The 23066-nt window shown below is 30.9% G+C and overlaps 7 protein-coding genes and 1 long non-coding RNA gene across 11 annotated transcripts; 5 read left to right on the top strand and 3 right to left on the bottom strand.

The window, feature by feature from the left end:
* Positions 1–804: 804 nt before the first annotated feature.
* Positions 805–7127, bottom strand: LOC116339338 (phosphatidylinositol 4,5-bisphosphate 3-kinase catalytic subunit beta isoform). Of its 2 annotated transcripts, none has more exons than XM_031765160.1 (11): positions 6351–7127; positions 4989–5388; positions 3879–4889; positions 3613–3774; positions 3467–3540; positions 3196–3368; positions 2919–3119; positions 2640–2846; positions 1665–2559; positions 1307–1597; positions 805–1237 (listed from the first exon to the last, which is right to left on the bottom strand). In XM_031765160.1, the coding sequence occupies exons 2-11, from the start codon at positions 5077–5079 to the stop codon at positions 1109–1111; spliced, it is 3234 nt and encodes a 1077-aa protein (XP_031621020.1). In that variant the 5' UTR covers positions 5080–5388; positions 6351–7127; the 3' UTR covers positions 805–1108. The 2 variants fall into 2 exon arrangements, with proteins under 2 accessions (XP_031621020.1, XP_031621022.1); XM_031765162.1 differs by having other exon boundaries at positions 6867–7127.
* A 252-nt stretch (positions 7128–7379) lies between these two features.
* Positions 7380–8550, bottom strand: LOC116339085 (ADP-ribosylation factor-like protein 6-interacting protein 4). The gene is made up of 3 exons (XM_031764735.1): positions 7990–8550; positions 7822–7921; positions 7380–7745 (listed from the first exon to the last, which is right to left on the bottom strand). Exons 1-3 carry the CDS (start codon positions 8204–8206, stop codon positions 7613–7615), a joined length of 450 nt encoding a protein of 149 aa, XP_031620595.1. The 5' UTR covers positions 8207–8550; the 3' UTR covers positions 7380–7612.
* Positions 8551–9291: 741 nt separating this feature from the next.
* LOC116339082 lies at positions 9292–9999 on the top strand. The gene is made up of 2 exons (XM_031764731.1): positions 9292–9627; positions 9696–9999. Exons 1-2 carry the CDS (start codon positions 9418–9420, stop codon positions 9906–9908), a joined length of 423 nt encoding a protein of 140 aa, XP_031620591.1. The 5' UTR covers positions 9292–9417; the 3' UTR covers positions 9909–9999.
* A 158-nt stretch (positions 10000–10157) lies between these two features.
* LOC116339081 (actin-like protein 6B) lies at positions 10158–12262 on the top strand. Its single transcript, XM_031764730.1, has 4 exons — positions 10158–10546; positions 10635–10993; positions 11060–11557; positions 11864–12262. The coding sequence occupies exons 1-4, from the start codon at positions 10327–10329 to the stop codon at positions 12077–12079; spliced, it is 1293 nt and encodes a 430-aa protein (XP_031620590.1). The 5' UTR covers positions 10158–10326; the 3' UTR covers positions 12080–12262.
* A 113-nt stretch (positions 12263–12375) lies between these two features.
* LOC116339083 (5-hydroxyisourate hydrolase) lies at positions 12376–13180 on the top strand. Of its 2 annotated transcripts, none has more exons than XM_031764734.1 (3): positions 12376–12684; positions 12765–12950; positions 13021–13180. In XM_031764734.1, the coding sequence occupies exons 1-3, from the start codon at positions 12619–12621 to the stop codon at positions 13108–13110; spliced, it is 342 nt and encodes a 113-aa protein (XP_031620594.1). In that variant the 5' UTR covers positions 12376–12618; the 3' UTR covers positions 13111–13180. The 2 variants fall into 2 exon arrangements, with proteins under 2 accessions (XP_031620594.1, XP_031620592.1); XM_031764732.1 differs by having other exon boundaries at positions 12394–12690.
* A 397-nt stretch (positions 13181–13577) lies between these two features.
* On the top strand, positions 13578–14966 carry LOC116339084. Its single transcript, XR_004200960.1, has 3 exons — positions 13578–13736; positions 13831–14044; positions 14652–14966. It is a non-coding gene; the product is annotated as an uncharacterized LOC116339084 (long non-coding RNA).
* Positions 14967–15346: 380 nt separating this feature from the next.
* LOC116339210 (dynein intermediate chain 2, ciliary) lies at positions 15347–19457 on the top strand. The gene is made up of 14 exons (XM_031764951.1): positions 15347–15474; positions 16360–16569; positions 16638–16734; positions 16844–16951; positions 17288–17406; positions 17489–17617; positions 17692–17851; positions 17922–18083; positions 18155–18232; positions 18313–18378; positions 18448–18632; positions 18763–18862; positions 18930–19158; positions 19220–19457. Exons 1-14 carry the CDS (start codon positions 15421–15423, stop codon positions 19455–19457), a joined length of 1935 nt encoding a protein of 644 aa, XP_031620811.1. The 5' UTR covers positions 15347–15420.
* Positions 19458–19879: 422 nt separating this feature from the next.
* On the bottom strand, positions 19880–22793 carry LOC116339152 (fukutin-related protein). 2 transcript variants are annotated; one of them, XM_031764858.1, is made up of 5 exons: positions 22149–22793; positions 21803–22080; positions 21606–21722; positions 21406–21548; positions 19880–20707 (listed from the first exon to the last, which is right to left on the bottom strand). In XM_031764858.1, the coding sequence occupies exons 1-5, from the start codon at positions 22609–22611 to the stop codon at positions 20011–20013; spliced, it is 1698 nt and encodes a 565-aa protein (XP_031620718.1). In that variant the 5' UTR covers positions 22612–22793; the 3' UTR covers positions 19880–20010. The 2 variants fall into 2 exon arrangements, with proteins under 2 accessions (XP_031620718.1, XP_031620717.1); XM_031764857.1 differs by having other exon boundaries at positions 19880–20715; positions 21414–21548.
* Positions 22794–23066: the final 273 nt, after the last annotated feature.

The raw sequence follows: 23066 nt of genomic DNA, 5'->3' as shown, positions 1-23066 counted from the left end.
GTTTTTCGTTCAATCTTTTTTTTGTTTAAACACAAAAATGGAAGAAAAAGATGAAGAAAACCAAGGAACTTGTCTAATCTGCCTAAATGATCTGAAAATAGGCGAAGCAGATAACCCTTATCCGAAATTTACTTACAAATGTCTTGAATGCGTTGCTGTTTCACATGTATTCTATTTGGCTCAATGGATAAATTCTGGTGCAAGATCATGTGTACATTGCAGAGGGCCAATTCACCCTCCTCTATGGAACTATGCTTGTAATAGAATTGAAAATGAATTGGCAGTCGAATATTTGATTCTTCTAAACGCAACCGAAATTGAAATGGATACATACAAACAAAATTGTAGCAAATTTTGGAACGTGGTTCGCCGAATTTAAATATTTTTACAAATATAAAGTTACCTTAAGAAAAGGAAAAGCATTAACTATTGAAACTAACAATATGTGTATCTTTATGATGGCATAATTGTGAAATCGTTTTATTGTTTAAATAAAAATAATTTGTTGTGAAATAGAACCGATTTCAATTTAGAAAAGAAGCATTATTCAAACCAACGAAATAAACTCATAAGCATAATTGTTAAGTAAATATGACTGCTGTCTAAATGAAAAAAATCTGTTCTTTCCCTTTCTTATTTTCTAAATAATTCCAATGCACTTATCGACATCATTGAAATGAGCATTTAAAACTTAATTCAAACAATTGCATTGATTAAATATAGTACAACAATGAGAAAAATGAGTGAAATATTTTCATAGAGAAAGCTAAAACAAACAAACAAAAAAAAAAAAAACAAAGAAAATAAAGTTGTACCTTCTTCTAAATGAATATACGTGTTTTTATTTGCTTTCAAGTGAATATCGAGATTGTTATTTAAAGATTTCTATTTCTGATCGAAGTAAAAAAGGAATGATAAATAATTTAAATTACTTAAGACTTAAGAAAACAACAGCGAAAGAGAGAGAAAAAGGGAGCAAGTGAAAGAAAAGGAAAGAGAAAGAGCAAGAAAGAGAGAGAGAAAGAGAGAGAAATAACGATAGTTGTACCTGTTTCATAGATACCATGCAAAAACCGGTATGGATGAAACTGGTACAACTACACTACTGTCACTGTTTGTTATTCTTGGAGAAATTGTGTGATGCCCAGTTTAGTGATGTTTTCCATGAATTAAGCAATGCCTCACTGAATTTTTGTCGAAAATGATCACGAGCTTCCTCCTCAGACATATCCAATACCTGTTATGAATGAATACACGAATTCATCAGAATTTTATTGGAAAATTTAAAAACAATAAACATTTTTACCAGTGTGTCACGTAAGTAATTTAAATCTTTTTCCGATGACAGTTCAGGCAAACCAGTCGAGATCATCATTGAAAATAGTGATAGAATTAAACAGCCATGACTGCGCAATAGTAAAAATGCAGTCTCACACAATTGCTTGAATGTTTTAAATTCTTCTGTTTCGCGATCAGTTTTTCCTTTATTTATGATATAGACAAAGTCATGCGTTAGTACAAACGGAACACGTTCCCTTCGTATGCCAAATTTTTCTTTAAAATGGCCCAGTATATGTCCAAAATCGATATGAAATAACTAAAAAAAAAAAAAAAAAAAATAATATAATTGATGATTTTTGCATTTTACGCTTGTTTATTAATACCTGTCCCGTTTTTTTCACCATAATATTATCCGAGTGACGATCAGCAACTCCTAATACATAGGTAGCAACACAATATCCAGCACAGCTGAGCGTAAATTCACGGATCGCTTTATCTAAATCATCGGGATTATGATCTTTAAGCCACGCGTACAATGAACCCTTCTTGAACGGCGATGTTGCTGAAAACATTCCACGTTCTTTTTGTATGTTCGCAATTGTTTCTGCATTTGAAACAATTTCTATCATGCCCAATCGATGCTCTGTACTAACGCAACTATATGGATTCATTCGAAAATCATAGCCATGGCTTTTCCATATTTTGTCCATTACACGAAGCATTTGCAATGTTAACATATCTTGTCTCAAATCATCACCGTTTTTGAAGATCACACAAATATCATCTCCATGCATATCTGAATTTTCAAATACGATCCATAGTGGCCGCATTTTTGAGTCCATTACTTTACATTTGTCAATTTTAATCGATCGACATCGAAAGCTCGGATTTAATGGACTCAAAACATCTTCAATTTTTTGCTTAATAAATGAGTTATTCAAATGTTGTTGTAAAACCGCTCGACCTTTATCTTTATTGAATTTTTTTGCTTGTTCCGAAACCTTTTTCAGCTCATCCAAACAACTGATTTGCTTGAGAAGAATCGATATATGCTCTTGGCTTCCTTTTAGATAAGCTTCTAAAATTATACCAAACCGCACTTGAACTGATGGAACTAACATTTCTGAACGTAAATGCCAAAAGAAATGATGGCCAATTCGATGATTTTGTAGTGCACGATCCAAAAGAAATTCAACTAAATCACATTGAAAATAGGACTCGTGCTTCATAGCTTGAACCAATTGTAATAAATAGAGAAGTAAATCGTCGTCGGTAAGTCTAAAAATAAACAGAAATTACAATATAAATAAAAATAGAAAATTATTATAATATTAATTATCTTTTGTTGTTAAACTTACTTTAACATTTTTAAACACTTGACTGCAAAACTGCGAACGCTCGAATCAGCGTATGCATAGTCAAGTAGCTCCAACGCTCGTTCCTCACTCAGGGATTTCCATTTGGTTAATAAACGGCGCATTTCAGACACTTCATCTCGGTCATTCCACTCAACACAGTGCAATAAACAAGGCAATCCAGCAGGTAGAAAATCTTGTACCTCATTTCTAGGTCATGATCAGGAATAAATTATTATATGGAATGTATAAAGTAAACAAAAAAATCCAAATTTTAACTACCTTTTGGCCCAAATAGCATTTCTATCTTGGTCATGCATTTCTTGAATCTTATCATTATTTAAATATGGTGACATTATTTCGTTAATACTTCTAATATCTTGGGCACTATCACGATTAAAATTTTTGGTTTTCTCCAACTCCTTGGCATAATCTATTATTCTATCTTCATCTGGATAAACGATTACATTTTCGATATTATAACTGGGGAAATAAAATAAAATAAATATTTAGTAGTTACTTAAAACGTATTTGAATTTTTACCGCAAATAAAACTTACTTGTAAATGCTTAACATAATGGCAGCGCGTTCATCGGTTCTTGGATTTGATTCGACCGTACCAAGTGGATGAAGCCAGTCTTCTGATTGAGAATCTTCTGCGTAGGTCCATGTGTATAATGTCATGGCACCGGTTTTAAGCTGATTCTTATAATCGAAAACGGTTGTATTCACCTAGAACAGAATCAGATAAGGAACGAATGAAACTATTTAATTCAATATTATATTATGGATAATAATAACAGAACAAATGTAATTTCGAAGTAATTTACCCATGCTATTGGATTCATGCTAAACATTTTATCTTTTGTACGTCGTCTAGTTGTTCCACTGCTATTGCTACTACCTAAGGGGAAAGAATAGAAATGATCAACATAATTTATAAATATAATCGGAATTAAGTGGAAAGTGCTATTACCTTTTGAGTTTTTAACGATTTCATAAACGACTAAACAGAGGCGTGCCATTCGTGGCACATTATACACCATAATATCAAATTTTAAGACTTCTTCCCATTGAGCGCATCCATCGGTTGGTAATGGGATCGGACTAGTTTTTTGTGGTTCGCACAGCGACTTACCTAAAGTGACCAGACAAAAAAAAATCATGAAATTATGTGATGTTTTTAAAAAGATAAATAAACAGATTGAGATTTGGTTGTTGTATAGAAGAATAGTGACTTACCGCCATGAAATAGACCAGCCTGTATACCCACTTCGACAGCTTTGTTTGTATCACAATTAAGTCCTTTGATTGCGTGTATGCAAATTTGCAACTGTTGCTTGATGTCCCACGACGATGTATGCTTTTGTTTTTTCTTCAATGTGCACGTTGATGTGCCCAATCGAGCTTTACTATCATTGCCTTTACGATCATCCAATCTTGGTAAGGTTGTTTCGTAAATACTTTTCTTGAACATATTGACATTTTGTTTAGCCTGAATGACAAAACTTGGTATCCCATTTGCAGATAGAACATCTTGTACATGCAAAAATTGAATAATTTGACTATCACCAAATATGTATTCATCCTGTCCACAAATTTTCAAAATATAATCATCATAGTTGTGTTGCGGCTGATTGGTGGTGTGTGACATTTTCGTTAAAATTTTCTTAAGAATTAGTGTTGGCGATAAGTGGTACGGGATTTCATGTGTAAATGATGAATTCGCATCGTTTTCTGATCGTGAAACAATCATAAATTTGTCATTGTTGAATCGGCCACGAACCGATTGCGGTATGTTAATATTTGTGGCCAATCGAGGCGGGTATTGATACTTTAAACGTTGTAACCAATTCATTCTTTTACGCTCTTCTGATACTTGTTCCGCAATTACACCCATTTTATAACGAAAATCATTCACTTCGGGATTGTTTAAATTCTTGAATTCTTCCACGGGCTTTCCAATCAAATGTGATATGTCTTTTTCTAGCGGGTTATCGGTCGATTTATTTTTCTCGACTATTTTCAGCAAACAGAAGTATGGTTGAACATCACACAAGCGAATCGTCTCGTTGTGGATTTCTTCAGCTTTGCCATTTTTACCGAAATGTGTTCCACATATCACAGTGATGACATACTCTGATTTATCGTGTAAAAAACCATATAGCGGATAACGTTGAGCATTTTCCCATAGCTCTTCTTTAATTTCTTCAAACGTTGCATTTTGTGATACTTTCATCACTATGATAATACCTAAGGGGAGAATCACAAAAGAAAAGAATCGAATTAATTTAAAATAATCGGAAAACAATCAATAATAATTAATAAGCAATTTTTAAGTTATGATAATACCATTTGGCATTAGGCACGATATATCTACTATATCCGGTGGATCTGTCTGCCAAAAATCATACGGCACAAATGGATGATGTTCAGGCGGCATTTTTTTTAAAGGTAACTAGTATTTTGTTTTTTTTTTATCCAATTCTTCTAATAATTCAGAATGAAATGAAAATGTTGTCGAAGCGCTTATTTTTATATTTATTATCGTCGCACGTTTCCTTGTAATAATCGAATCAATATTGTAAAGGAATTGATATCTTTTTCTTTTGATTATCCATTTGATTCAACCATATTTCCTATTTCGTTTTAAACTTTTTATTTCTATTTTGTTTTTGTAATTAATCGATTAAATGACGATACGTTTATAAAAGAAATTGTGCAAATAGCTGTGTAAATTTGTAGATGTACTCTGCAAGTAAAAAAAAAATAGAAAATTATTTACATAATTAATTTTCTCGTAAAATAAATTGCTTCTATAATTGAGAAAAAAAAATCTTTCATTTTGCGCATCATGTGAGAATTTTGTTGCTCAGAGTTCTTAATTTTGGAAAATCACATATTATATTTTGGTTTGATTTGAAAGTGTTCAGATAAAAACTATAAAATAATTTCGTTTGAAGTGTAACGATAAAAAAAACGATTTGACATTCCATTGATGGCAATAAGTTTCAATATTTAAATTTTTGCATATTTTCTTAAATATGTATTTCTGATTAAATAAGTTGAATAAATTGATTCAATAATTCGAATGCATGCCATCCCAAAAATACTAATGAATGATATTACATCCAACTTGCAGACATATGTTTACAAACATCCGCCATTTGAAGGTATTTTCAATATATACATGTATTTATCATTACGATTTGTGAACTTTAAAAAATTGTCTAGGCAATGGTGTGGTTGTGTATACGTGTATATGTTTTATATCTGTATGAAAACCAATAAGATACAATAAACTAAGATAGTATTGTGTGATAGTATCAGTGGTTTTAAAGTTAAAAAAGAAAATAAATCATTTCATTCTTGGAATTGTCTTATGCTCTCCTATGCACACACATATGCAGTTCGTTCATATGTATAAGTAAAGCTGATATGCACTTGGCACTTGATGAGGAACAAAATAAACACCAAATTTAAGTTAATATGATAATTATTAAAATTATTAATTTTTAACTTCAATAAGATTTTTTGTCTTTTTTATAAATTATTTTCATTAATCAACACCTCATAATGAACGGATCGTCAATTTGATCGTTGTTCTTTTCAAACAAATTCTCGGAATTTTCAATCAATATGTACAAAATGTCATGATCATCACATTCAAATCGTACTAGGAAGTAAACTATATTCCCAAAGAGGTATTCTTACCTCTCCTACAATTATGAAAAAATCTGATTAAAAACCATTTGTTTTAATTCAGGCATATCAACACGTTTTTGTGGGCATGTACAATATTATGACCAGTGATTCACCCACCAGCCTTCATTAAATCACTTTTTTGGAATATTTTCAATAAATTGGATCATATCGCATAATTGGTACAATATTTTTGCAATAAAATTGAATTGCCCAACGTGTATATAATAAATAAACAAAACAGAATCGCCTAAAATTTGATCGTTCGTAGAAACGTCGGAAATTCCATTTGGATGTTTGAGCTGTTTTTTTTCTTTCAAAAATCACTTTCGCTATAGAGTCTTGGATATATTACTACTTTATTGTACAATTTAATTTGTGAAATAAAGGATTTCGGTTGTTTTTGTACACAAATTTTTAATCCACATACACATAAGTGAACAAAATAACAATTTTGAGTGACACTTTGTTCACTAAACACCAAACTGTATGTTAATATCTAGTATATCCTGTTTAATGTTTTTATACAAATCATATCAGCCCCAACGAAAAGATTTCTTTTATTATTTAATTTTTTTCTCAGTCTAGACGGGTTTGTTGTATACGTCTCTTTTATGTGATGGTATCGCAGGAAAAAAAGATCGAAAACAATATGACAGCCAGAAATGTATACCAACCCATAGGTCGAAACATTTCCACTGTTTAAGAAAAATTAAACGCAGCGTTTAAAAGCACGCGTCAAACGTCTTTTGCTGACAGATTGCTAAGGTACCATATCCGAATGAATAAATTTATCATTGGATTTCTTTAATTGATTTAATATTGAAAGATTAAGATCAAAATTGATCACAGCAAGCCAGTATTTGTTTCATTTTTTTTTTTGCTATAATATTATAATTTTTACATTAAAGTATTAAAAAGATGTACTTTTATGCGATTACATTTGTCACACATTTTTTATGTTGTATTCAAGTTATTGATACTTAAATTGATGATGCTTGAGTATTGTCAAAAACTATTAAATATAAATATACAACCGGCTTTAATATGTAAATTTAATGCTCTTGCAGTATATTCGATATTGATATTATTATAAAGAAATTTTCTGAATTCAGAAAAGAAAGCAAATGATAAAAAAATGGCTTTAAAGAATTAATCCCACAGCAGAAGAAATTTTTTTTTTCGACAATGACCCGGTAATTTTCAAACGCTTGACAAAGAATATCGTGACATTCTTCACATTTATTATTTCCATCGAATTTATCTTCATTCATTTATTTGCGGATTGAACCAACGGTGTTCTTTTGAAATGAATATCCATCATTTCGCGTAGCTTCCTGATTGATTTGCTTATGACGATCACGAGGAACGATTTCCTCCAATATTTCGCCATCACCTTTAATTAACCTATAGACAAAATATATTTTATTTATTTATGTTTTTGTAATTTTATTATAAAAATGTGTATTTTTTTTATTTTCACCTAACACGGCCAGTTTCTGGGTCAACAACTCGTTTTAAAACGCTTTGACGTTGATCGAATTCTGCTTTGGTTTCTGGACATTTCGCTCGATTCATGAGATCTGATACAAAAAAAAATAATTAATTAAAACACACCACCAAATAATATTTATATAAAAAAATATCATACCAATGGATGGCCCACAATAAACATCATCATCGTCAATATTTTGACTAACAGTAGTCTTTGCCTGTTCTTCTTGTTCCGATTTTAAATTTTTATCCAATTTTTTCTGTCGTCTTTTTTTATCTTTGTGCTTGAGTTTCTTTTTCTCTTTTTTATTTGATTTTGATTTCTTGCTTCGCTTTGGAGATTTATTTTTCCTATGCTTTTTATCGTGTTTCATGTTGCTTGTTGTTATTGTTTGCTACATTTTTTGTGACATATTGATTTTGACATTATTTTGACATCCTATTTGAATTGATGTGATGTCGAATTTGACAGTTATCCATTTAACTTAAAAAGAGACCGTTTATTGAGAAATATTTTTATCGTCCCATTAATATAAATTGTCATGCAAAGGAGATGTAGTCACAATTATATATATTTCTGTTATGAAAAATGGCACGCAATTCTCGATTACTAACTTTTATATTGAGAAATATAATGACAGTTTGACTGTCACCGACTAAAAAAAATTCCGATTGCTCCAGTATGCCGTAGCTAGACAAAATAGGTAGACTATAAGTATTAAACATTACTGCATTTAATTGTTCTATGGCAAATAGTTGAAGTGACGATGAAGTTTTCGAGTGCACTCATTTTAATCGCATATATTATTTTTGACAAATCATACTCCTTACAGTTTGATATTTGGGGCGATTTGAGAGATACAAATCTCATTGTGGGAAATGCTCAAATCAAATATGCAATTCCATTTATAAAAAGAACCGTGGACATTTCGTATCCGGAAGTGAGTTCAACTTTGTGAACTCATTTGTGAGTAAACAAGAATAAAGAGATTTTTGTATTTATTTATTTAAAAGTTTGGCGATGAAAAATATGGAGTTATACGAGGCATTAAACATTCAAACCGGCTAAATGATGAAAACTGTCAACCAGAAGCTCGGTTAATAAGAGGCGGCGTTAATAATAGCACAGCCACTGTAAAAATTACATCATCTCGTGGATGTGGAATTGATTCGTTGGTTCAATTTTTCATTGAGAAACCAAAATAAGCGATAATGGTTAAGCCATAACGATATTTCAAAATTGAGTCACTGCAATTATATTGTTCAAAAATTGTTATTTGTTATTTTCAATTTTGCTTTCAATGTAATAAGAAAATGAATTAAAAATAAAATGAATATCAAATTTCAACATGATTGATTACTTCATTTACATCACTTAAAGCCAAGTACGTAACGATAAGAAATGTTAAAGTTCATTAGACACTAAATTTGTAATCGAGGTTAAATGAAGTATTATGACAATAACATCATTATACATAACATCATATATATAGTATATATTTTGTTTCATTGATTTGAAATTGAGCTTTCACTTAATGGAGACGATTAACAAGTGATTCAGAGTTCTTGTGCGTAGTACTCAAAAATGAATGGAATTTCGAAAATTATTCTAATTGTTTTGTTCACAACTTGTGTAAACAGTTTTATAAGCCGATATCATACTTATCCATATTATCCGCCAGCCAAACGTCAAATTTACGGTAATGTGGAAGATGCTGAACGCATTGGATTTCAACGTGAACGACGCTGGGGCTTTCCCTTTTTTACACGTGAAGCTTTAATCATTTTTCCATCGGTAAATAGTTAAAGAATAAACAATATTTGTTTTTGACACAGAATTAATTTCTCTCTCTCTCTTATAAGGAGTATACTACAGATTCACCCTATGATTACAATTATTTCATAAAAGGTATTGTGCACGAAAATCTATTGGATGACGACGATTGTTTACCAAAACTTGAAATTATCGAAGGAGGTATCTTCGACAGAAACACGACTATGAAAATAACATCCTTATCCGGTTGTGGAATTCATTCCGAAGTATCGATATATGGTCATAAATCGTGGCGCAATTAAATTCTTTAAATGTTTACATAAATTTACAGTGAAATACATTTTATTAACTACTCCGTTTATAATTCATTGACTATCTGTTAATAACACAAAATTTCGTTTCATTTCTTTATATTCATTATTACTACATCAAACATGATTTAAAAAATGTAAGTATTTTCAATATATACTGATGCGATTTAAGTATACAAAATACTTAAGCATTCTGACTCTAAATGATTGCAGTATGTTTTGACACTTCGTACTTGAGTGTATCAGGGACGCCATTGTAGCGTCGCGAATGAAAGAAATAAAAAAACACAACTGCTTGGAATATTTGTGATTTAAGTTGGCGATAAATAAATAAATAAATACCTTCCCAATTGAGAGAGAAAATCTTTGATATTACATTACCGAAACGTGAAATTAACGGTGGAACATAATGAGTTCGGGCGGTATGTTGTATGGTGGTGATGAAATTGGTGCATTGGTTTTTGATCCCGGTCATCATTCACTTCGTGTTGGTTACGCTCAAGAAGATGCACCAAAAGCTGAAATTCCTGCTGTTGTTGGCGTTGCACCGGGTGATACTGCTGCAACTGCAGCCACGAATGCTGGTTTAGATATTGAAACAAAAGCAAATAACAATAATGTGACATCAAGTAAGGCGGCAAAAGATTTTCTACAGATTTTTTTAGGTTATATTTCATAGAATAACATTGTTTTAATGAATTGTTTAACTTTTTCCAGGCGGAAATAAATATATAGTCGACACTACATTTGTAAATGTAGCCCGTGCAAATATGGAAATTCAAACATATATGAAAGATGGTATGATCGATAATTGGGATCTATTTGAAAAGGTTCTCGATTATACTTACACCAAAGTTATACAGTCCGAATCACAATATCATCCAGTATTATTCTCGGAGTGTTCATGGAATGTTCGTTCAAATCGTGAACGTCTTACCGAATTAATGTTTGAAAAGTACAATGTTCCCGCATTTTTTGTCGTTAAAAATGCTGTTCTTGCAGCATTTGCCAATGGACGAGCAACAGCATTGGTTGTTGACAGTGGCGCTACGCATACATCGGCTATTCCAGTTCATGTGAGTTAAATTTATAAATTATTCATAGCAAAATAAATATACTTACATAATATTGAATTATTACAGGAGGGATATGTTTTAACACAAGCTGTAGTGAAATCGCCTCTCGGAGCAGATTATTTATCGTTGCAATGCCGTCAACATCTCGAGACTCAAGGAATTGATTTAACGCCAGCATATATGATTGCCAATAAAGAATCAGTGCGTGAACGCGAACCACCAAGGTTTACAGTAAAAAAACTTCCAGACAATTTGACAAATTCATGGCAACAGTACATGTTGAAGGGTTTAATGCAAGATTTTCAAATGTCAACAGTGCAAGTACTTGAAGTGCCATACGACGAACGTACAGCTTCTCAAATTCCATCCGTACATTATGAATTTCCCACCGGTTACCATCAAGATTTCGGTTGTGAACGCTTTAAATTGGCCGAAAGTCTTTTCGATCACACTATGCTCGGAGCTGGCCAATTAGCATCAACTAGTGTTGGCATGTGTGATACAGATGTTCGTATGTCATTATACGGTTCCGTTGTTATCACCGGTGGAAATTCACTATTACAGGTTTGAATTTTGACACAATTTTCAATTTAGTATAAACATAAAAAACAAAACCGACAATTTTGTTTCGAATTCCTGCCAAAATATGGACATATTTTGATAAGAAATCTTCCGAACACCATATAAAATATATTTTGTTTCAATTCGAGTAAGTAAGCTTCGAGATTCATTAAATCGAAATATTGCCGTATGGATGGAAACCGCATAAAGCCATTTAGTTTGGTGGGAATTCTTTTGTCATTTATGATTTTTACGTTTTTTTTATGATAGGATTTTTCTTATATAACTTTCATACTCTTCATATTTTAGGGATTTCCTGAACGTTTGAGCCGAGATTTATCACTCCGTGCTCCATCTCAAGTTCGCTTGAAATTGATTGCCGCCAACGGTTCTGTTGAGCGACGTTTTGGCGCATGGATTGGTGGTTCTATTTTGGCTAGCATTGGCACATTTCAGCAAATGTGGATATCGTCACAGGAGTATGAAGAGTCCGGAAAAGGTCAAGTGGAAAGAAAATGTCCATAATAAACGACGATATATATTGGTGACAACAATTTCTCTCAAATTCACTTTGCCGACTAAACTTATTTCTGCATTTGAGCTATTTTTCTCGATAATTGAACACAAACCGCAAAACCTGTAATTTTAATTAATGAAACAAATCAATAAGAAATAAACAAAATAATGATAAATGACAATGACGTAAAATGATAATATTTCATTCATCATCAAATGGCATCTATACTATTTTATTGTTTAAATCTATTTAGTATGTGTGTAAAATCGTCATTCGACTTTTTCTTTTGTTCATTACATTCGCTAAAGTACGGTTATCTTAGAATTATTCATTAAAAATAACGAATAACGGAGATGTACAAATCTTAGATAACAGAAATATTTGTTTTTGGCTTTGTTTGACGAAGATAGACAGAAGTTTTCAACATCCTATGAATCAAACATTCTCCGTACGGCTAGTACATCACTTCAAGTAAAAATACGTTTTACACATTTTTTTTTGTGTACGTTTATAATTCAATAGAAAGTTTTTGTAATTTTTGTGCAAAATGAGTGCAAAATCTCCAATTTCCACTCATATATTGGACACATCAAGAGGTCAACCAGCCGATGGTGTAAATGTAAAATGATTTTTATTAATATTGGTTGAATTGTATACTAAATGAACTACTATTGCCATTTTTGTAACTCAAAGGTCTCGCTTTACAAAATGATTGATGGAAATTGGGCACTAATTAATGAATCGGTTACGAACGCAGACGGTCGATGTGCGGATTTATTACTTCGTTCAACATTTCAATGTGGTCGCTATAAACTCAATTTTAATGTTGAAAAGTACTATGAAAGGCTTCAGTCTTCAACCATTTATCCAATCATAGAGGTTTTTTTATTCAAACATATTTATTTTAAACGTAGTCATTTTATAATAATGATATTTTCATGTTCAATAGATAATATTTGATTGCTTGGACCAAGATAGTCACTATCATATGCCCCTACTTTTGAATCCATATGGTTACACTACATACAGAGGCTCTTAGTTTGAGTGGTTGTCATTTATTTTTGTATGGTATATAATTCTTTAATAAAATTAACCAGAGTGGACATTGACTGGGATTTTTTTTTCACAAAGAAATATTTTATGAAATACTTCTGGTTTTTGTAATGATAATCGATTTAGGAGAAAGGCTGAATTCAGCATAAAGAGAACGTAAAATTCAAGGTTTTCACATTTAGTTTACAATTACAATGTTTTTGACTATAAGTAGTAATTGAACTTTGTACCGGCGTTAACACGATGTGAATGTGTTGAATTGTGTTAAATACAAATATAAGTGCTTATTTGGTATATTGTACACTTATACATTTAAAATATATGACATTTCATACTGAATATTATTTTCAACACAAACTTACACAAATTAAACCCATACATGGACAAACACAAACAAAGAACACATGCTTAAATGCTTCTCTTCTTCTTCTTCTTCTTTTTCTTCATTTCTTTATGCTTATATTTCAATTTGTTATTGTTAGCGTGTCTATTTCCAGTCCTGTGTTTTTTTGAAATTGATTGGTATTCATTTTGATAACAACGTTTCATCTCAAATACATCGTGTTGAAACAGTATATAATACAGAATATAACTAAAAAATAGTTGCAATAGGTATATTTATAAAAATATTTAAAATTATATGATATGTTTCACTGTTTTTCACCTCAAATCATGTCATTTCTAATATAAAATTATTTCATTTAAGCAATATAAATGGAAAACATAAAGAATTTCGTGAACGGTATAACGGGAGCACAAACGACTACCATGCAAATTCCAAGAGTGGATACAAACCCAACGACGAGCAGATATTTTGGTAAAGTGGAAACAACACGAACTCGAACAGAAAGTGAAAGCAGCAATGCATCAATGTCATCAAATGGTTCCCAAAAGGATAAATTTTCAGATTTTTGGGTCATGTCAGTATTTTCTCAAATGAAAAAATCATATTATACTAAAATGAATTGTTCGCACAAATTGTACTGCCACAAAACACTAATTTACAGATACTTAATTCTAAACTAGAAGTAGATTGCTTTGAATTTTTTTTTTAAATGTCAGAAAATTGGTATTTATAAGGATTTATTTTAGTTTATCTACGCGGATGAAAGCAATTATATTTTTTTTATTATAAATGCAATCTTCCCAGGGTTATTGGTATGAGTTGAAATAGACAGAATTCTGTACAAATCATTACGATTGACAGATTGAATTTTATTTGTTTGTGTCCACTAGTTACCAATATTAAGAATATTCATGAAGTAGTCGTTCTTTTGTACTGTGAGCAGAAAGGCAAGACTGTTGTCCCCACCAAAAACTCTTGATTTGTACTTAAAACGCTCTAACTGTGCATGTATTTCTTTTTGCTAACAAAGCATTCCTTATTTCTCATTATGAACCCGCTGTAATCTTCGTTGTGACTTATTTTTGATAAAAAAATTTCATTTAAGTGGTTATTATAAATATTAATGACATTTCTAAAATTAAACTATTAATTTTCATGTTTTTTTTAAAATATACTTTCAGTTGGCATTCCTGAGACTTCCCCAAGCCATTCCAGATTATCGTAAATTTAAGATTATAGGAGTCCCGAAGTGAATATGCGTTTATATCGAAAAGAACGTTTGAATCATTGTTGATGAACAGTACTCGAAATTCTACTGAATTGCAAATATGAAAAATATGTTCGAAGGTCATGAAATGCCAATTTGGATTGATGTTTTGTGGTTTACAGTCGTATTAGTTATGAGTCCGGTTATGTTTTTATTCACTATAATAATAAGTGAATTGCCAGTTTTTTTACTTCGTATGATCCGGTCAGAAATGAATTCGATTTAAATTGAGATTTTTTTCAAAAAATATGTATCATTTGGAAATTGATTCAATCATTATTAAATTGAAATAGTTATTCCATTGTTTGTGAATTTTGTCAAAATTGAATTTATAACACGCATCAAATGTAAAATGCATTGAATATAATATTTTGAAATATACATTATATATTTTACATTTGCAATTGTGTTTTTTTATTTATTTATCACTCAGGCATATAGATACAAGGAATTTTCTTTGACGTGTGGACTATTCATACAAACTGAAAATTTACCCATTACATGTTTTAAAAGAAGAACGTTGTTAGTGGAATCAATCAAGAATTAGCAATCGTTCCCATGACAACCTTAATAATCGTTCACTTTTCGTATGATTGTGCAAGTTTAGAAAAAACTTTTCGATAAAAAAGTAACGATAAATTAAATATTATCTTTTAAAAGCGTGAAAATTTGAAAACAATTCGATGGCTGATAGAAAAGCCCATTCAAAAACTGATAAACCAAAATGGAAGAATACGGTAAAATAATACTTACTTAATTTTTATTCCTATCAATGCAAAAATAAATTTTCTCAATACAAATGAACAAATGAACAAATGAACAAATGAAAAAGAAGATGATAGTTATTGCATAAAGAAAGACGTAGAGCAATGAACAATATCGTGTCAAAGTTCGATTTATATATTTATAATCGAAATTATAAATATTTTCATCAATTTTATTTGAGTTAAGTTAATGACGTTTATGTAAACCAACTAGAATATGAATGCAGCATGGATTTATATTTTTTGTTTTACACGCCGAAAATATATTCCAATGCAATCATAATACTATGAACTATGCAAAAAACTTATACTTTAAACTGCCATTCTAACTTTCTTGAATGTGACTGAAACACGACCGTTTCGATCCGTAATTTCTTTTTTTTCGAATCTGTTATATTTTGCATGTTAAAATTGGTTTCCGCAATGGCAAGAATAACTTTGAAAGTACGTGTTTGGTCGTTATATTTAAAGAAAAAAGAATTTTCATTTCATTTGATAGTCATCTTCATTTTCAGTCTGTTATTTTACATCAGACGTACTTTGTTGGTGACAAATCAAAGTTTTATTACAGTTGCCTATTATTTTTCACCGATTTACATGTATAAATGAAACTTTGTTTTAAAAAAAACGTAGCATATACATTCTGCTATCCACGTTTACACGCAATTACAGTTCATGTATCAGCAACTCATTTAGTAGTTATAATTGTTTAAAGCTATGAGCTTAAATTCCGATTCACCAATTCCAATTTCAGTGAGAAAGTCTTTAAAACAATTCAATGCAACATAAAATAATTTGCACCATAAAAATATAAAAATTATACATATATATAAAAATATTCAATTTATTTGAAACAAGATCCGATACACACAACGAGATGGAATTGGAGACAAAAATGATGATTATGAACATTGGCTGCGATTCCAAAAACCGCTTAGACCAGACGATCAGCTTGATTTGACAGAAGCTGAACTCTCTGAAGAGATTACAAAACATTTGGATACCGAACATACAAATTATCCGAAAAATTTAGTTATATACAGTTATAAAGATTATGGATATATTCCGGTACGTTGATTGATTTGGTTTTCTGCTAAATGTTTTGGATAAATTTCAAAATAAATTTTCTTCAAAAGCTTCCACCGCCACCAAATATAGGCGTTTTACTCAATGTTGATGGTAATTCGATACCATGTGAATATGGCGAAAAAACGTCCGAGGAGACAGGATTAAGTATTTAAAATAAAAAAAATGTTCATTTTATTTAATTCATGATGTGTTTTGAAATATTTTGACGATTTTTTCTATTCAAAAATGTGAAATTAACTAATACCTCCTGTAGTTGATGGAGCTCATGAAGATGGTGAATCTATTGATACAAAGCTAAAAACAACTGAAAACGAAACGAGCTCCACACCGGTGGAAGAAATTGATAATGATGAAATCATTGGTAAAAGTCGGACATGCTTTTTGTTTTTGTTAAACATTCATATGAATTTTTAAAACTCTTACCGCAGATTAAAATCTGATGAGTTTTTGATAGAGTTATATTCTTTGTTTTTTGAAGTTTTTCTTATTTTTTTACAAAATCACAAAATTTAATAATGTAGATAGCTCTCCAGATGTTACTACATATTTGTAGTAATTTTGTTTTTCACGCAACGAACATCATACCGGTATTGATCAAGAGAACGAAGCCGGCAACAATATATTTATTTCTAATGATTTGTCCAATAAAGAATTTCCATCGTATGAAGATATTTAATTTCCAAAACAATTCTTTTAGATGATGACGACTTACTTACTAAACAACAATCAAATCAGGAGACTGAGAAGAAAAAGAAATTAATCAACCAGTTCAATTACTGTGAACGTGCCGTACTCACATTAAATAATCCACCAAGAGTAACTGAAAATTGATTATTTCCAAGGAATAAGGCTCAGTTCGAACGAATTTTTATATGTCCGAACGAATTTTTTCTTCTAGAATGTGGAGACGCAAACCATTCCACCGCCTCGATCAACATTCGGTTCATATGTACTTCAGTGGATCATTTACGATTCATATGCTGAACATTTTGAACAGAGTGAACGTGAAAAGGAAAAAGAACGAAAGGTTGCTTATAATTGTGATTTAATATTGTTTAAAAATAGAAAAAAATGTGATAATAATATGAAATTAACATGCAGGCAGCAAGTGCCATGATATCCGCGCAATCAAAGCAATTCGATTTAATTAAACGCACTTGTAAAAATACAATCAACGAAGAATTAAATCGAAATTATTTACGATGTTGGCAAATCTTGGAGCGAATGATTAATCAAAACATTTTTGATGAGATCGCACTTGGTTCGTTATTAGTAGTTAGTTGTTTATATACAAATGCAAATATGTATTGATGTAAAACTTTCAAAAAAAGATTATCGATACTATGAGGATCCATCGGATGAATTTCGGGAAGAGGAGGGAACTCTTTTGCCACTGTGGAAATTTCAATATGAAAAAACAAAAAAAATGAATGTAACGGACATTTGTTTCAATACCATGTACTATGACTTGTTTGCAGTTTGTTTCGGATGCTGTACGTTACATTTTCTACACAGTTAACATAAATTGCAAACTTAAATCATAAATTTTTATCTATTATTCCAGTTGATTTCATGAAGCAACTACCGGAAGGTCTTGTTTGCTTATTCACAATTAAAAATCCATCATATCCCGAATATATAAGTAGTTTTTGACTAACAATTAACTGTTTATGAAAAATTCAATTTTTTTTTCTTTTTTTTTCAAATGTCACCAAAAACAAGTTACAACCGAAAGTGGAGTAATGTGTTGTGATATTCACCAAAAATTTCCATATTTGCTTGTGATCGGTAAAAATGTTGTATTTTTGTTATTGTTTAAAAAAAATACACGCCACCATTATTTTATGTAATAAATAGGTATGTTCGATGGAAATGTTGCAGTTTATAATCTACAATCAAATCCATCACAAGCAATGTATATGTCGCGCGGTACAGATGGAAAGCATTCAAATATTGTGTGGGAGGTGAAATGGGGCATTGATATGCAGGATGGTGAACTTAATTTTTATTCAATTTCAAATGATGGCATTATCTATAATTGGGTATTGATCTAGGGGCAATTCACTTAAAAATTCCCTTTCTATTATTTTATAATTGTTATTGATTCTTTTTCGATTATTTGTCGATTATTTTTAATTAATTCTATTATTTTCTTTTGTGATTCTCCCCTAGGTATTGATGCAAAGTCAATTAAGTTCAACAATCATAGCTACACTCTTTATGGACCAAGAAATATCAGCCGCACCCGACGGCCATAGTGTCAAACTAAAAGGCAAGCCATTGATGTGAAAACTCAAATACATTAAATTCTTATTTTTCGTTATAATCAATATGTCTAGCTGCTGGAACATGCATGACGTTTCATCCAAAGCTGTCGAACATATTTTTGGCTGGTTCTGAAGAGGGTGACATTTTTAAATGTAGCACAGAATTTAGTTCACGATATTTAATGTGTTACAACGCTCACTACTTGCCCGTTTACAACATTGATTACAATAAATTTAACTCAAATATATTTGTTTCGTGCGCAGCCGATTGGCGAGTAAAAATCTGGGAAGATATGCGAAGGTTACATATTTTACATATCTATTGATGGTTTGAAACTCAAATTTATTTAAATTATTTGTAGTGAACCATTGTTCATATTTGATCTTGGAGCAAGCGTTGGCGACGTTAAGTGGGCACCATATTCTAGCACAGTTTTGGCAGCATTGACAACAGATGGAAAGGTGTTTGTATTTGATATAAACGTCAACAAATATAAACCAATATGTGTTCAGCAAGTTGTACCCCGAAAAAGTGTTCGTCTTACACGGATCGCTTTTAATAAAAAAATTCCTTTCATAATTGTGGGAGACGAAAAGTAAATAAAACCAAATCGAAATTCAAATGGCTTCATCAATGCCAATTTTCTAATATGTATAAAACATTTTTAGGGGAACTGTTACGACATTGAAGCTCTCACCAAACCTTCGATTAAAAGAAAAACCACCGAAAAAGGGACAAAATATTGATCAGCATGTATTACAAATACAAAAGTTAGACAAGTTACTGTCGTTAGTAAGAGATATTCCTGATAATGATCAAGCTGATAAAGATATGAATGATTCGGATGAATCTGATTCTTAGAGATTAAATTAATGAAACTTCATAGTTTGGCAATGTTTGTTTTTGTTTATAGTATTTTAATTAGTTTTGAAAATGTTAAACCATCTAGATTTGCTTGAAAAATTATACTGAACATGATAAAATTACTTACAATTGAACTATAGAGAAAGCATTAATATCGTTTACATTGTAAGTAGATATTTATTTAATTTGACATTTTTCTAAAATACAAGTGTTCCTTAAAATATAACCAGACTACATAAAAATCATTAATAAATGAAACAACATGAATTGATATCAGAAAAAAACTAACTAAGTAATATTTTTTAGACTCAAAAAGTCACACACATTGTTGACAGTCATGACGTTTTTGTTCAAAAATATAACAGTTGACATTGGATGTAAAAATTCAGCAGAGAATTCCTTAGCTTTCCAACCGAAAAATCCATTGGCACGAACACGTTCACCGATCATACTAAATGGCAATAAATTGACGCCGACTTGATTTTGTTTGGAATATTGAACACGAAAATATTGCCCCTCAGTTGCTTTAATCCAATAAAATCCCAAATTATCAATCACTGGTCGTGTTTGTGCCTTCTTTAACAATGTCGAACGATCTAGATCATAGCTTATGAAGCTGATATCAATTTCAAATGCATCACGGGCCAATTCGCTGGTTTCAATTGCCGATTTCAATGCCACATTATCCAACCAATATCTGATACCAACATTTGTTAATTCCTCTAAAACATGATAAAAGACGGATTTTAACTTTTCTAAACAGCATGGTGGTGTATTCCGTTTGAGATACACATAAAATGGTTTACGAAATACTGTTCCAATACAACTTCGTGTATTTTTTTCACATCCAAAGTATTCAGTGTTTATTAAAATAGGAATTGACACATTTGATAAAACTATTGCTGGCATTGCATTGCCGAAAATGTCTCGTGTTGCTTTTTTTTCGTGTTGCTTGTTATGTCGATCATTTATTTTTCCCCTATATTTTCTTACCTAAGGGGAGAATCACAAAAGAAAAGAATACAATTATTTTAAAATAATCGACAAATAATCAATAAAAATGTGAAATAATTTTGAATCTTGAACAAATTGAGATTTGGTAGTTGTAATCGCGATTCTGTGGAAGAGAGAAAAAATACTAGCTTACTATAGAATAGTAGTTCTGGGTCTGCTGGTCACTACTAGATACATACAATAACAGAAAAACAAACAATGAACATAAATTGCAGTAGATGAAATTAAATGAAAGCAATGAAATTAATTCGAATTGAAACAGTAGCCGATATTGAACAGCGAATGCGTTATAGCTACTGTTGATACGTTTATCCGTTTGCGTCGCCATGTTGTCGTTGTGACGTTGTTTCGATGCAATGCAACTGTTGATTCCTTGTGATGGTCTCTCCGCTGCTACTACAAAATCTCAATTTTTCGTCAGCAATTTTTTTTTGCTGTCGCGACTTTTGTTTCTTTTGTATGTTTTTTCACATTCTAATGATTTTCAATATGTAATCACTCACTCACTCATTCACTCGTCCAGACACACGTTATCTCTTTCTTTCTTACATACATTTTGTTTTTATCATCGTTATTTGACAATCTCATACGTAATACATATATTACAATTAATGTATGACTGTGAATGACGATAATCGAAAACAATCGACAAATAATCGAAAAAGATATTTTCTTACCACTTTTTTTATTTGTATCTTTTTATACATATTTTTGAATTGTTGCTTCCGTATTTCTTTTCTGCGTTGCTTATTATGAAATGCCGTAAATAACCGTTTTCCATCTTGTAAAAGTCCTGTTTTAAGAAAATGTAACTGTAAAAAGAAAAATGTGTGAGCAACTACAACGTTTCATGTACGCAAATCAATTACCTTGGCTTTACATATTTTGGCCTGTATGTAAAACATCTCAGGAAATGGAGACGCCAAAGCGTCTGGCATTATCTTTAATAAACTCGTGTCGGCAAGGATGGCATGCTTTTGTAAAAACTAAATAATTTCAGGCAATTTTTATTAATATTATTATTGAAGATATTATAAAAAAAAATTGATAAAAATTAAATAGCTACCATATCACATTGATGTATACTGTTTTTTATACTTATATATTCCATTGTCCAATTGGCAATATCAATATTTATACGACAACAATTGCTCATTGAGGCGACATTCGATACGAATGGAATTATAATTATGGATTTACTATTATCATTCTTTGCCAAACTATCTATATTTATATTTTGATCTGATGAGCTCGCATCGATGTCCGTATTTCTTGAGTTGGCCACATTTTTGCGATTTGATTTCTTCTCAATTTCAGCTAATATTTTTTGAATGATGGCTCTACCTAAAGTGATCAGGAAAAAAAGCAATTGACAAAATAGGAAAATACATTTATAGCCATGTTTGTTCTACCTCCAAAACGAAAACTGTCTGGTGTGAATAGCACATATTTGGTGCGGATTTGTGAAAGAGGAGACAAAGCTTTGGACGTTTTTCGAATATCAAAGTTTAAATTGATGAATTTTACATTTGAATGAGTTGCCGTATAGTTTTTTACAAAGTTTAAAGGTGGATATGGTTCATCTTCGTATAAAACCATAATTTGAATATTTGGAATTTGATTTAAAATACTATCGATGGAATGTTGTAAATCATTTTCAAAATGATAAAAATCACGAAATACTATTGTTATTAGTTTTTTAATATGTTTATTTGTTGAATGTGCGCGATCTTTTATTTTCAATAATTTTGTTTGAACAGTTGTTGAGTAATTATTTGATTCACTGACAAACCATTTCCACGTATAAAGAAATAAAATCACATTAACTATAAACACCAAAATTGTCAACAGTTTTGCATACTTCAGTCGCACCATTCTTTTTTTTATTATTATTCAAATAGTGGTTGGAGATTTTAAAACACAGTGTACCGAATGTGTGGATATTATCGCATATTTACAACCATTGATTTTGAAATCTAGCTCAGAAAATAAGCTTGTTCCATAGTAAATACAGATATATAAAAAAAATTACAATCGTTGCAATTGTTGCAATTGCAAGAAAGATGCGCCCAAAAGAAAAATCAATAAAGCTTATCAATGAAATCCTGGCAAAAAATGGAGACAGTGGAGACGCCAGATAAATGTTATTTGGTCTAAAACTAAATCATATTACATAGTTTTGATTTGTTTTCTAATTATAACTCTCATAAATTTAAGAACATCTACAATTAATGTAGCTGAGCTTCTTCAGAGACCTTAAATGGATAAGCTCAACAAAAATTTACATTTCTTTTAAATGCATTATGGGCATTTCTGGATTTAAAACAATA

Source organism: Contarinia nasturtii, unplaced genomic scaffold (genome assembly GCF_009176525.2).
Source record: "Contarinia nasturtii isolate CC-2019 unplaced genomic scaffold, AAFC_CNas_1.1 Cnas_scaffold_493, whole genome shotgun sequence".
NCBI classification, from domain to species: domain Eukaryota; kingdom Metazoa; phylum Arthropoda; class Insecta; order Diptera; family Cecidomyiidae; genus Contarinia; species Contarinia nasturtii.
Note: the sequence above shows the minus strand (reverse complement) of the source record. Positions and strands in the feature narration are given on the sequence as shown.

Bases quoted from the DNA above. Each gene is read 5' to 3' on its own strand.
- LOC116339082 (XM_031764731.1), top strand. From the start codon at position 9,418: ATGAATGGAATTTCGAAAATTATTCTAATTGTTTTGTTCACAACTTGT. The intron at 9,628-9,695 runs GTAAATAGTTAA...CTCTCTTATAAG, and splicing joins CTTTAATCATTTTTCCATCG to GAGTATACTACAGATTCACC.
- LOC116339083 (XM_031764732.1), top strand. From the start codon at position 12,619: ATGAGTGCAAAATCTCCAATTTCCACTCATATATTGGACACATCAAGA. The intron at 12,691-12,764 runs GTAAAATGATTT...TGTAACTCAAAG, and splicing joins AACCAGCCGATGGTGTAAAT to GTCTCGCTTTACAAAATGAT. The intron at 12,951-13,020 runs GTTTTTTTATTC...CATGTTCAATAG, and splicing joins CCATTTATCCAATCATAGAG to ATAATATTTGATTGCTTGGA.
- LOC116339210 (XM_031764951.1), top strand. From the start codon at position 15,421: ATGGCTGATAGAAAAGCCCATTCAAAAACTGATAAACCAAAATGGAAG. The intron at 16,735-16,843 runs GTATTTAAAATA...TACCTCCTGTAG, and splicing joins GTCCGAGGAGACAGGATTAA to TTGATGGAGCTCATGAAGAT. The intron at 17,407-17,488 runs GTAACTGAAAAT...TTTTTCTTCTAG, and splicing joins CATTAAATAATCCACCAAGA to AATGTGGAGACGCAAACCAT.
- LOC116339081 (XM_031764730.1), top strand. From the start codon at position 10,327: ATGAGTTCGGGCGGTATGTTGTATGGTGGTGATGAAATTGGTGCATTG. The intron at 10,547-10,634 runs GTAAGGCGGCAA...AACTTTTTCCAG, and splicing joins TAACAATAATGTGACATCAA to GCGGAAATAAATATATAGTC. The intron at 11,558-11,863 runs GTTTGAATTTTG...TTCATATTTTAG, and splicing joins GTGGAAATTCACTATTACAG to GGATTTCCTGAACGTTTGAG.
- LOC116339338 (XM_031765160.1), bottom strand. From the start codon at position 5,079: ATGCCGCCTGAACATCATCCATTTGTGCCGTATGATTTTTGGCAGACA. The intron at 3,369-3,466 runs GTAAATTACTTC...ATTCTGTTCTAG, and splicing joins GCATGAATCCAATAGCATGG to GTGAATACAACCGTTTTCGA. The intron at 2,560-2,639 runs GTAAGTTTAACA...GTTTATTTTTAG, and splicing joins AAGTGTTTAAAAATGTTAAA to ACTTACCGACGACGATTTAC.
- LOC116339152 (XM_031764858.1), bottom strand. From the start codon at position 22,611: ATGGTGCGACTGAAGTATGCAAAACTGTTGACAATTTTGGTGTTTATA. The intron at 22,081-22,148 runs GTAGAACAAACA...TGATCACTTTAG, and splicing joins AGACAGTTTTCGTTTTGGAG to GTAGAGCCATCATTCAAAAA. The intron at 21,549-21,605 runs GTAATTGATTTG...TTCTTTTTACAG, and splicing joins CCAAAATATGTAAAGCCAAG to TTACATTTTCTTAAAACAGG.
- LOC116339085 (XM_031764735.1), bottom strand. From the start codon at position 8,206: ATGAAACACGATAAAAAGCATAGGAAAAATAAATCTCCAAAGCGAAGC. The intron at 7,922-7,989 runs GTATGATATTTT...TTTTTGTATCAG, and splicing joins TTATTGTGGGCCATCCATTG to ATCTCATGAATCGAGCGAAA. The intron at 7,746-7,821 runs GTGAAAATAAAA...TTTTGTCTATAG, and splicing joins CCAGAAACTGGCCGTGTTAG to GTTAATTAAAGGTGATGGCG.